Below are 13355 nucleotides of genomic sequence, written 5' to 3'. Positions count from 1 at the left end.
TAGCATTAGCAGTTGTTGTCTTATCATTAGCAGTGTTAGCATTAGCATTAGTAGTCTTATCTTGAGCAGTGTTAGCGTTAGCAGTAGTAGCACGAGCAATAGTATGAAGCAGATTTTAAAGAGAACACTGTTTTTGAAGGATTAGAGGAGTTCTCTATTTGTAACAGAGGAAAATAAAACAAATATTTTAAAAAGTATAAAAATGACAAACTAAAAGGCAAAGCAGCCATTTCTGTAATGAGCCGAACGCTTTGATATACAAACATTTAAAATAGAGCAACATTTGCAGAAGGAGTTAGATGCCAAATGACTTTTACTGAATCAATATTTATAATCTGCTTTTGTTTATTGATGTGTTTGTGCAGATTTAGCTGATGTGGAACTGCAGGAATCGTCCTGCTGTACAACACGTGGGATTGACAGCAGGTTCTCTGGGTTCTGTTTGTGTCGTGTGTGAAGTTAAACATCAGCTGTGTTGAACTCGGTATGTGAACCGTCACTTCACACGCCTCCGTCTGCTTCGCCTCCATGATGGAGACAAACAGCAAGGTGTCAACAATCTGTTCACCTGCCAGCAGCTTCGGCTCATATTTAACATCTCACGCTGGATACAACTTTCATTAATATCAACAGTCTCTTCACTAAAATAATCCGTCAGCCTCTGCCTCTCTTAAATATTTTAATTTATTTCAGGGTCTGATAAAAACCCTCTGGGTAATTTATTCGTCGGTTTGTTTTTTTTATATCACGGCGTTAACAGATTAAATTTAGCTGTTTGAATGAACCACAATATGAGGTAAGAAAGAAAGCAGTTTTTACAGCTTTAAATTATATTTAAGTTTTTTTATTTCACGATCAAATGAAGCCAGAGTTAAAGTGTTGATGTTTGTCCTGGAGGTCAAATGATCGTGGACAGACCAGGCGGCACGCCGTCTTTAAGGCCGAACAGACTCATCAGGTTTCTGGTGAGCGGATCAGAAGTTCTACACGGAACAAGAGAGTTTACGAACGGATGGAGGTTACACCAGAACGTACAAAAAACTGAACTAAGACCGAGAAAAAATAGAAGATTGACAGAGTCCTAGCAAAAATAACATCTAGCCGAAAAAGAACAAAAATCGAACAAAAGATAGTAAAAACTAAAATTAGCAAAAACAAGCGGTTCACTGATGTGCCCCCATCGCCGAGAGATTTGAATAATAAATGTTTAGTTTTCAAAATGAGTGTTTTTTCTGAATTAAAATTGAACAATGTTAAGTTAACTTAACTGTTTTTGATGCAAGACGATCATTTACGCATGGCACAACATGAAATTACAATAAAGAGATGATGCCATAAGAAAGTAGACAAAGTAACGAGTGCACCTCTGGTTGGTTTTCAGCCAAAGTTCCAGAGAGTTTTTAAAGGTGGAGTAGGTGCCACCGCTCCTCATGGAAACTGGTGGTGTGTTCCACGGCTCTGATGGGACACCACCATCTGGCCAAATTTAGTCCTGCGCCGCGGAACATCAGTCTCCTCTGGTCAGTGCTCGTGTGTTTACTGGACTTGTTTTTTACTTATAAAATACATTAAAGGAGGAGGAGCGAGTCCATTTAAAACTTTAAAATGTCAGGCAAGCGTCCATAAAAATCTGATAGCTATCAAAATCCAGAATGTTCCACTTATGATGTTACAATGACGATAATGTAAAAGCTTTTTGTCAAAAAGTGTCAGTGTTTTCTTAAAAAGAGACTTTAGGGGCGTGTGAAGTGTGAGACCATTAGGCAGCTGAAGATCATGACGTGCATGTAAACCTTTGCTGATTCTCTTGTAGAGAAGGTCTTATATGTTTGACGTTTGCCAGATTAAGTTTAATTATATGTGAAATTTGACAACATTTACTAATTATTGTCAAATTTCAAACAATATTGTCGTTTATCGCAATAATTTCTGAGTCAATTAATCGCCCAGCAAAATGTGTAGTGGTGACAGGCCTCCTCGCGGGGACTAAAAACGTGTCCAACGTTTGGAGGTTTTCATCAAAAGACACGAAGCTCAAAGAAAAGATGCGTTGTTCAACGAGGAACATGAAGAGAACCCACTTCCTGTCTCCACAGGAAACTTGCCTACAAACACAACTTCTCCCCAACTACATATTGCATTTGGAACAATGGGAATATTTTATATAAGAACAAGTCGCTTTACTACAAAAATTGGATGGAAAATGGAATTATGCTCGTACAACAACTATTAAATGATAATGGAACCTTTATGACATACACTGAATTTCTGACTAGACTTAAAATTCCTGTAACACCTAAAGAGTATGCTGTAGTTTTTGATGCTCTACCAAAATCTATGAGGCAGCTCTTCAAAGGAACAAAATTGATCAATTTGCCTAGAGACCAACTTAGAAGCCCCGTAATGCTGGATGGAATTGATGTAACAAAAAAAACATGCTCCAACAAACTCATAAGAACTTGTCTGCAGAAGATCACTCTGCCTCCTGGTAGATTTTTCTGGTCTTCCATATTTGAAGGAGTTAACTGGAAGCAGATGTGGTTAAATGGGGAAAAATTTTGCATAACAAACAAAGTTAAAGAGGTTTCATATAAAATTATTCATAATGTATATCCTGTTAAAAAAACACTGGAAAGATTTAAACTTGACATTGACTATTCTTGTACATTCTGTGAACTACACATAGAAACGATTTCTCATTTATTCTATCAATGTGTTCATACAATCTCATTCTGGAGAGATGTGCAACAATTCATACAGCAAAAAACTGGACAAATAATTCAGCTTACAGAGAAAGACATTATACTATGCTTTGAAGACAAAGGCACGAATAAAGACTTACTGCACTTCACCCAACTTCTACTTCTCCTGGGAAAGTTTCACATTCACAAGAAAAAATGGTCCAACTCCAAACCAAACATAACCCATTTCAGCAAAGAACTTCTTCAATACATCACCTCAATTAATGGACTGGAAAACCAAAAGGCAATGAAAACCATCTCAACTCTGGAAAAGCTTAATGTGAATTTAAACTCTATATAAATTGTGAATTTAAACTCTGTATAAATTGTAAATATAATTTCATGGTTTTTTATGTTTTGTACTAGAATATTATCTCTTTTACATTAATATCTATACCCCTGGCAAACAGATGTGTGTAATGTGTGATTAAAATCTTTAATAAAAAAAAAAAAAAAAAAAAAAACAAAAAAAAAAAAAAAATAAAAAGATTCTACAGAAGAACTGTTCATAGTGCTGCTCACAGCTGAAATCAACTGAGCGTGTCTGTGCGTGAGATAAATGGCTCCAGGATGAAACGACGTTCCAACTGCAGACTGAACTCTTTGGTTTCTCCTCCAACTCTGCGCAGCAGCTACAGGAAGACGAACTGGTCGGGTCTCTCAGACGAAGCGTCGGCGCTCCACGAGCCTCCTGCGGAGCGTCGCGACGTTGTTCACTCCGAGCTCACAGGAAGGAGCCCGGCGCGAGCGCCCATTCAGACTCGTCCTTTGACGAGACATTGACGGGTTTCTGTCGGGAAACATCTCAAGAACACGAAGCTTTCCATCTTCATCACCAACAGTCCACTCGGTATTAAAATATTCAGGCGGTAACGACGTAAACACATGCGGAGACGTGAGGCGGAGTCAGAATCTGCTGAAACGAACCGTGAAGAGCTCAACATGAGACCAGGACCTGACTGCTGCTGCTGCCTACACACACGAAGCAACTGAACAAATACTCACAGCGTGCACCTGCAAACGATGCACACCCGCACTTTTCTCATCATCCTCCGCAGGTCACTGTGGTCTCATGCAGGTCCGAACCTGTCAAACCTTCCTACAGTTCTCCTCGTTCAAACACCTGGGGTCAATGTGAGACCAAAGGTCCAAACTCAGAATTCTTTGATTCCGATCAAGTTTCTAATCGTGTTTAAAACTCGTGCAAAGCCCCGACACCTTCGGAGAGGAAACTGAATCCTTGCAGAAGTTTAAGCTTCATCTGAAAACAGATATTTAGAAAACAGATGCAGCTGACGATGTTCCTGCTTCTGACTGAGAGGGGGCGTGTCTCTCTGTTAGCAAAATAACTCATGAACAACTAGACGGATTTTAAAAACAACTAGAGCTGAAATAATCAGTGAAGACCTCCTACAACTAGTTCAGTTTTAAAGGGAACAAAGGTCTCGAAAAACGTGAGAAGACGTTAGAAACTGAGCAAAGACTGAAAAAATGTGAAGCATTTATGATTAAAATCAAAAAAGGATGAAAAAAGTGAAGAAAGGATGAAAAAATGAAGAAAGGATGAAAAAATGAACAAAGGGCAAATATTTATGCTTAAGTTTTAGCCAACAGTTGCTGCCCAGTGAGAATCTTCAGGATCGTCTGACGTTCTCATCGTCACCGCAGAACAAAACGTGGATGTTGTGTGTGTGTGTGTGTGTGTGTGTACGTGTGTGTACGTGTGTGTGCGTGTGCGCGCGCGTGTGCGTGCGTGCGTGTGTGTGCGTGTGTGTGTGTGCTAGCTGAGATTCCTCCCTAAGTCGTGGTCTGAGGGTGAACAAACCACCGTGGACCCTGTCGTATTGTTTAAACGTAATTTGAATGACTCTTGGTTGAAAACTTTGCCATGAGGGTGACGTGAAGATCTGGACCGGGTCTCTGTGGTCGGGTTTGGTTCTGCCTCCTCGTGCCGGCTGGACTTTGAGCAGTTTGAGCAGCTGCAGGAACTCTGCACAGTTCACAGAGCAGCAGCTGAACGTTTGGGACACTTTCACGGCGCTCCGTTCTCGTTCTGTCTTTACTCATTTCACGTCGGCGTGGTCCGAGTTTGTCGCCTCCTCCTCCTCTTCTTCTCGGACCAGAACCTCCGGATCCGTCGCGCGTCTTCTCGTCACGTGCTTGAAGCTGAGCTGTAGAAACAGGATGATGTGGTCGGCGGCTGCCGGAGCAGTTTAACGTCCACCAACGCGTGAAGCCGTGTGGACCGACGTCGTGTTCACCATCAGATCTTCTGCATCACGTTTTCCGACGGGCCGACGTCTGAGGTCACGTGTCCGGGCTGAATGTCTGTAAAGGGACCGGTTCTGACCCGCTCCACGTTCTCAGATGGACTCGTGTTAATCTCAGTCTGGTTCCTTCTTCTGCAGCAGCTCACAAACGGCTGAACGTTGCTCTCAGGTTCATGAAAACATCTTTATTATTGTCAGAGCTGACACAGCAAAGGAAACAAACTCAATCATCGTCGTAAGACTCGGGGGTTGAAACGTAACTAAACAATTAGCCTTTGAAGATTATTAAAGTTATTTTATTTATCAGCAGCTTCTGATAGAAACAAACTTGTTTTTGTGTTTCCGTCCAATAAAAAAGATCCGATTGGGTTTAAATAAACTAGAACGTTCCTGGAGAAACTTTGACCATTTTAAATTCAGATTTGACAGAACTGTGCTGGGGTTCACCCTCAGTTACCACCACACCAGATGTCCGTGCAATACGGCAAAAAAATAATAAGTTGGAGTCATTTGTTCTTTTAAACTGTGGTGGCCATCTTGGATTTTTGATATGTATCAGTATGTGATGGCGAACGTTCTCAACTATAATATCACCAAATTTCAGCTCAATATCTTGTAAAACAGCCGAGTTATACTTTTCTCTTTTAGCTAAGTTGGCCATCTTGGATTTTTTATTTGCATTAGGACTATATAACAACACTCTCAGCTGTGACCAGACCACATTTCAGCTAAATATCTCAAAGAATGACTGAGTTATAGTCAATGTAGTTTTCAGAAGTAGCTGTGGCGGCCATCTTGATTCAAAATGGCTCCAAAAATGAATCGGTGCTATGTTCAGAGACGACTTCCCTCCAGGTCATGTGACCTCACTGTAGCAGTTAGAGGTTGTTTAAGAGTTCTGTCAGTGTTTGTTCAATAAGAAAAACTGTGTCTTTGTTTGCAAATGGCGTTGCCGTGGTAACTTGAAACGGCAGGGAAAGTAAAAGCACCAATCACGATGCCGAGCCGGACGTTTTGATATAAGACGTGTGGGGGTACACATTGTGGTTCGTGCTGCATTAAAGTTGACAGAAGATGAAGACCCTTTTCAGGTGGATAATAATGGCGTGCTCGTGGTCGTTTTCCATTTGGAGGATCGGAGGTTAAAGTGGTCTATGTGCCTCTGAGCAAGGCAGTCCTCCCTCCACCGATCCCAGTGGGATTATCAATGGTGTGAGAGCACAGAGGATTCTAATGCTATTTTCATCCTGACATTGTATTAGTAAAATTACAAGCAGACAAATAGTAATTATAAAAATCTAGTGTAGATGTTCTAAAACTTGAGCAAAGTACTTCTAGCCTTCAAATAATTATACTCCAAGATCATTTAACAGAATTTACCAGATTAAAAGTGCAGATTGTAGACGTGCTGGAAGGCTTATCCTCACGGTTGATGCCAACGTTCTACACTCTGCATTCGTTTCCTGATTGTTGGAAAGTAGGAAAACTACACTTTCCAGAACGTTTGAAAGACCCAACATGAAACATCCGTCACAACTCGATTATCAAATGTCGACTCTGCCGTGACCGAAGCCGTCGTTAGCCTAAGATGGCGGCCAGCGACGAAGTGCCCGATGTGGCGTCACCCGTGGGCTCTTTCAAACGATGTGGCGGACACGTTTGATATTCTTGAGGTAAGAGGTTCTTCAGACAGACGGCAGGCAGTAAGGATGGAGCCAAAGTTTCGGCTGATGGTACAACAGTTTACATGTAAAACAAAAAGCACCGGGAGTTTAGGAGAATGTTCCGGAAACCCTCAGATTGAAGGCAAAGAATCTGAGCCAAGCCGTGAACACTCTGTCACCCCTTCAGGACTAAAGAGAGGACTCTTCAAGACTCGCAGAGGGTTTTTTGGTGACACCGCTCAGCCTGAGAGGGAATCTCTTCAGCGAGTCAGAACCACGGCACAGAGACTCGTCGGCCGTGGACACCACCCACCTGACAGCTGGAGAGCCAAACAAACTGTTCCCACTGATTGTAAAGGAGGTTGGAGAGAAATCTCACCTCCTCCACCTCACTCACAGCAAGAACCCCTAACAGCCGGTCCCATCCACCCATCACTGGGTCAAACCAGACAAAGTCCTTCCCGTCTCGCGGCTCAGCGCCGCTCTTTCCTGAACGCTGACCAGATGCTGCTGAGGGGATTACGGGCAATAATTTCTGGGAATTAAAGTTCATTCCTGGGTTTGAATTTTAGGTCACTGCTTCAAGCATCGAGTCCTTCTAGAGATGTTTTATCAAATTTATTTTATAGTCTGAAAGTGGGAGAAATAAATGTGAAAAACTTTGGGAGGGTTTAGGAACAGATGGGCCCAGGACTGGAGACAAAACCAGAATAAACCGATGGAGTGGAGACGTTTCGTTTCCTCGTTTCCAGAACGGACGGAGTCGTTTCAAACCCTCGGTTCAGTTTCCGTGAGTCGGAAACTGAGAGAAACACGAGAAAACGTGCAAATAAACCGAGATCTAAGTGAGACTAAACTGCAACAAAAAAAGAGCTTTTAATTTGTAGGAACGTGATTTAAATCCTGGAATTATTTTGCGTTTGAGTCCAAACACAAACGAGTCATCAGAACCGGCAGAGCAGGTTGTTTACAGGCTCAACTCAGTAAACAACCTGGAAATAAACACAAACAACCCGTAAACAAGAGGCTCAAACTGTGACAACGTCCCTCAAACAGAGTTCAGTTTTTAAAGAAATAAAAAGATTTTTGAGTTTGATTTTCTTTAAAAAAAAAAAAAGAATTACATAAATTAAAATTTGGATAAAAGGCTAAACTGGAAACTAAAACATTTTGAACGACATTATAATTAAAATAATTACAGCTAGAAGTGGTCCTAACCAAAACCAGTCATTGATCTGAGCCTGGAGCAAAAACTGGTTCTGACAGAAACCCCTGGACCCGAGTACTGAAGGTGGTCCAAAGGCTGAAGGGATTCTTCACATTTATTCACATTTTTCTTGGAAAACAATCGTTACGGATGAAGGTTTTCGTGTTTCCAGGACTTTGAGAACGAGTGAACGGCCGATGTTCGGTACACCTGTTCTGACACTCTTCAAAATAAAAGCCTCTCACTGGTCCACAGGTGAGAAAAATAAAAGCGGTGAGTTCAACCTATCGAATCAGACGTTGCATCGTTTAAAAAGTCCTCGAACTGAATAAACCGAGTCGTAGCCGGAAGACACAAACAGACGGAAAGAGCCGAAGAAGCCACAGCTGGGGCGTCCTCCTCCTACCTGGTGGCAGATCTCGTGGACGACCACCATGGTGAGCTCCATCTTGTAGGACGACGACGAGACCTCCGCGTCCAACAAGAGCTTCTGCTCCACGAACACGCTCAGGCCCCAGTTCTCCATGGCGGCGTACGGATGTTTGGGCACCGCCAACAAGTCTGGAAAAATAAAAAATAAGAAACACGTCAGCAGGTCGTACCCGTTTGTGTGACAGGAAGTGGTTCTTTAGCAGAACGACAGATTCTATTCTGAGTTTAAATTAAATCCACGAGTCACTTTAACGACTCGCATCCAACAACCGGAGTGTACGGTGGTTCACGTGCAGAGATCCACACGTCTGAGTCAGAGAAAAGAAGAACGAGGATAAAAACCGACGATTTAAAAAGACACGAGCAAAGAATCAAAAACTGTTACAGTTTGTGGAGCAAAGTTTAACCCTCTGAAGGGTCTTTAACTTCCTGTCACATCATGTTTGTGAGAAAACATGAAACACCAGCAATAAACAGCAAAAACAAAAGAAGTTCTAGCGCTGACATGAGAGCTACTCAGTAACAGGAAGTGATGTCAGTAACAGGAAGTGATGTCAGTAACAGGAAGTGGTGTCAAAGAGGAACGCCTGCATGAGAGCAATGTCTGACAACACAGACAGCAGAGAAGGATTTGACGTTTCTTTAGAGTCAGCTAGTCCCCCGAATGTTTTAGCTCCTAAAACAGCCGAATGCTCAACATGAGGGTAAAAGAGGCCGAAGGTGAAGCGGAACGTAGTGCTTCCATTATACAAGCCGTGCGCTGTCAACAGAACTGAATGCACTGCCTACCAAACCGACCCCCCCAAAAATCATAGAACAGAAGATCGCCTGCCAAGGTCAATAATGTTGGAGAAAGCCTGGAACGGTTTCCCTTTATCGTCACTCCCAGTTGGAAAACAACAAAATGTGTGTGTTGCCAGACGTCTTAAACATTTAATGTTTTTATTTAATTTTTGTATTTGTGGGTAAAGAACGGGCGTAAAAATAAATCAAGCAGCTGACGTAACTTTGTGCCCATCAGAGCCATCTCATCCTGAACGGTTTTAGATTTTAGCTCCTGAAGAGTTTTCAGTTTCGTAAAAAGCTACAAGATTATTTTTTGATGAGAAAATATATTTTTTTATGCAATTAATTTAAAAAGAAACGCTCAGATGGATTTTTGGACGTTTGAAAGAAGCGTCCGGTCCAGAGTTTTACGATGGAGCTGTGTTTGTGCTCAGCCCTGCGGGAACCGGCCACCAGATTTGATTTGGTTCGTGCAGGAGAAGAGAAGGACGTGTTTGACGAGAGTCGTGGGTAAAACTCAACGAGGAGGAAGACGCTGTCATTTCAGTGATTAGAGGAAGAAAGGAAAGGTGTCGAGGTGAAAATGAGTTTTCTCACCTCGACAGAAAAATGTGCTTTTAAGAACCGGAGGAATTCTTCTGCACGATAACGAGACAAACGCGCTCCTTTATTTTCAGTGAAATCAGAAAAACGTGGATCGCCGGATTTAAAAACCAGGCGGTCGTTTAAAAATGTCAACGTGCCGAGTTAGCTAGGTCCAGGAAAACGACGAAGCTTTCTGCACGCTTGATTCATCTTTTATTTTCCTCACAGCTACGTGACGGGTTTCTAACTGAACTCAGTGGCTCGACGCCTTCATTTACACGTCAACGGTCCGACCAGTCAGAACGTTGAGGAGTTTTAACGGGATGAAACGAGTTTACAGGAGAGCGCGCTGCGGTCGTCTCATCGCATCGAAGACGAGGTCGAGCAGGAACGACACGACGGAGAACGTTCTCCACGTTCCCAAACTGTGCCCATGAATCCACTCCCAGGCCGGACGTGATTGGCTGACAGCTCATTACCCACATGACTGAGGCTCAGACAGCAGAACTGATTGGCTGGCGGGGGGGGGGGGGGAGGAAAGATGATTGTTTTTTACTTAAAGGGAGGGAGGGATGCACAGCACGTGTTGGGTTGGAGCTAAAACATGCAAATGAGACATTACACGCAGTAGACGTTTAAATTAAATCGTCTCTTGTTGCTGCAGAGCGAACCTTCAGGAGGTCCCAAAGCCGGAGAAACGTCTCCTGCATTAGATTCTCGCCTCGTGCTCTGCCGTCACGCTTCTGTGGTCGCTCAGGTGTCACACCTGGAGCCTGAGGACCCGACGGAGGCAGGGAACGTCCCTACGAAGATGTCGCTCACTTGGATTCATCAATCAAACTGTAAATGCTGGAAATCTGTGATAAAGGAGCGCCTGATGTGCGGAGGAATCGAGAAACGGTGGGAGGAGGTGCTGCGGGGGAGGGGAGGGGGGTTCAGTTTACAAAAACATTCATGCCAAGAGTTAAAGATGAAGCTTTAACTCTAAACTTATTATGTTTTATAAATGCACCTGAGGTCAGAAGTTTCCATACACCCGATTTATTTGATCAGTTCTTTTTCCACAGTGGACTGAATATTCATACAACGGGTTTTACAAGTTTCCTCTGATCCGCACAGGGTCAGAACTATACATGCAGGCTCAAATATACCCATACACCCAATAATCTGCTCAAATGTCCCTCAGTAGGTGCCACCTGGACCGGTTTGAGTCCATCAACAAACTCCTGGCAGAACTTCGGCTGCTCTTTCCTTCTTCCTTCTTCTAGCCAACAATTTTCAGTCAGGTCTTCTGGACAGTTTATTTTTTTGTGCTGAAACGTTTCACCTACAATCCAGAGGTCTTCATCAGTCAAAGAAACACACAAAACAGAACTGATTCTTCCCCCAAACAGCTTACTCAAAAGTGGAACAGACCAGTTATGTTGGTGCTAAGCTGGTCTCTTTGGCACACCTCCTCCTCCAGTGCCGGCCCTCTCCCTCGTCGGCAGTCATGTCAAACTGGTTCAAAACCAACAAAGTCCATGTTGTGTGTTTCTTTGACTGATGAAGCCATCTGGATGGAAGGTGAAACGTTTCAGCACAAAAAAAATAAACCGTCCAGATGACCTGACTGAAAAATGTTGGATTATATACCTGGATTATTGAGCATGGATTTTGTTGTTTCCTTCTTCTATCTTCTTCTTCTTCTTACATTTTATTTCTGTAGGTCAGTTTCCTGAAACATCCGACTTTTAATCAGAGTCCATACATGTACAATCGGGTTGCGGTCTGGGTTTGTGAAGATGGTTCCAGAAGTCTAATATTAACTGACTAATCCAATCAGAGACCAGTTCTGGAGTGTGTTTGGGATCACTGTCCTGATGGACCCAGCTGTGTCCTGTTGAAACAGTCAAGCTGTTGAGTTCCTTCTTTCTTAGTCTCATTCAATGTGTGCAATGTGCCAGTATCACACCATGATGCAACCACCACCATGCCTGACAGTTGGGACTGTGTTCTTTGGTCTAAAAGCCTCACCTGGACTCCTCCAAACGTCCTTCCTGTCTTTGTGTCCAAACAGTTCCATCTTTGAGGACAGTCCCCACAGTCCATGGTAACTGTCTCTGCTGTGGACAGGGACACAGGTGTTCCAGTTCAGGGCAGGCTTGAGCCTAGGTAGTTCCTGGGTTGTTCCTGCCTCGGACTTGTCACGTTTAAAAAACCTTTGGAACCCTCAAAAAGATTTAGGGGAATCTACGCCAGATGCAGAGGAGTTTATTGGTACATTTCCACATCAGGCTCAACCAAATGATGGTTTGTTTCATCAGTCCCAGAATCTTTGTGGTTTGTCGAGACACATTTTAGAGAATTCCAGTTTGGCTGTTTTGTGTTTTTCTGCCCCTAGCGGAGCCCTACTGGGTCTCGTTCCATGGAGTCCGGCACGATTCAAAGAGTGGCGTACCTTAACCTTGAAGGAGTATGTTGCATAATCATTCCACCATGCAAAATAAACGGTATAAATAAATCATTAAAAGACCAACATTAATGATATTCATGTCCACGATGAGCGGATAAGAGACTTCTCCAGAAAAGTCAAATCTTCTTTGCTTTTTGCAAAACTTCAGATCCAACGTTGATACAAACGTTCAGAGAAAAGCTCTTTAAGCCTGAATCTGTTCCCAAAGAACATTTTATAACGTGAACATCAACGTTTAGAGCGTGACCACAGACACTCGTCCACGTGTGGACCTGTGGACTGGACTCCCGTAAACCTAAAGAAAACAACAATGAGCCCCGACTTTGATTTGATTTAAGGGACGTTTCATTTCTCTAGAAAATGTGCCTCAATTTAATTTTCATAAAGAAATGTCAGCCTTTATTTATTTATAATTTGTTACAATCTTGCTGCTTTTACTTGTATTTCTTTGACCTAACCAAACCTCCACAAATTTGGACCCGCGGGTCCCCCGCTGTCTCCCCCCTCCCCCCAAACGTCACAGATGAAGCTACACAGCCATGAAGTGCTCCATTTTCCATCTTTGTTTCAGCCCTTTCTTCCTCTCCGTGGTCGAGCTCCACTTGTCCCCCCAATTATGTTCAGCTCATTCAGACGAGAGCCGCTCCATCTCCAGCAGACACCAGAGGAGGAAACCGGAGGAGAGATGCTGAATTTTAAAACGCCGCAGACACAGATTAACCTGCAGCCACAGACGAACCTTCTGCAAATAAACAGCTGCGGTGAACGCTGCCCGAGGCTGAAGAGTTCATTACAACCCTATAATAAAGTCTTACACAAAATAAATATCAAGCTGTTGACACGATCTGAGAGGGTGAAATGGAAAGTTGGTCCTGAGGACGGCGCTAAGGAATAAACCGGCAGCTCCACAAGAAGCAAATGAGCAGAATAAAATGTTCCTCTTAGTTGATGATGATCCACAAAATAAACCTTAACGTAGCGACAAAGTGTGCTGTTCTGAAACAAATTTACAGATGTCTTCATTAAAAGTATGCACCACCTTCAATCTAAGACAACAGCTCAAATTGTATATTTTGTTTTAGAGTTTATTTTCTTCAACTGGGTTTATCTTCTTTAGGAGTGCTGTAACAAATTATACTCAAACAACGAGGCTGTGTTACTGCATGCGCAAACAAACACACAATCTGTGCTAACCGCTAACTGAGCTCACAAACA

At 42.9% G+C, this 13355-nt stretch overlaps 1 protein-coding gene across 1 annotated transcript in view; it reads right to left on the bottom strand.

Moving 5' to 3' along the window:
* LOC119428592 (thyrotropin-releasing hormone-degrading ectoenzyme) overlaps positions 1-13355 on the bottom strand; it is a 144781-nt gene that overhangs the window by 56914 nt on the left and 74512 nt on the right. The window contains exon 5 of the mRNA XM_037696276.1: positions 8289-8443. Coding sequence (XP_037552204.1) covers positions 8289-8443 — 155 coding nt within the window. The remainder of the gene's footprint in view (positions 1-8288; positions 8444-13355) is intronic.

This window comes from Nematolebias whitei, chromosome 22, assembly GCF_014905685.2.
Source record: "Nematolebias whitei isolate Nwh7 chromosome 22, NemWhi1, whole genome shotgun sequence".
NCBI lineage: Eukaryota > Metazoa > Chordata > Actinopteri > Cyprinodontiformes > Rivulidae > Nematolebias > Nematolebias whitei.
Note: the sequence above shows the minus strand (reverse complement) of the source record. Positions and strands in the feature narration are given on the sequence as shown.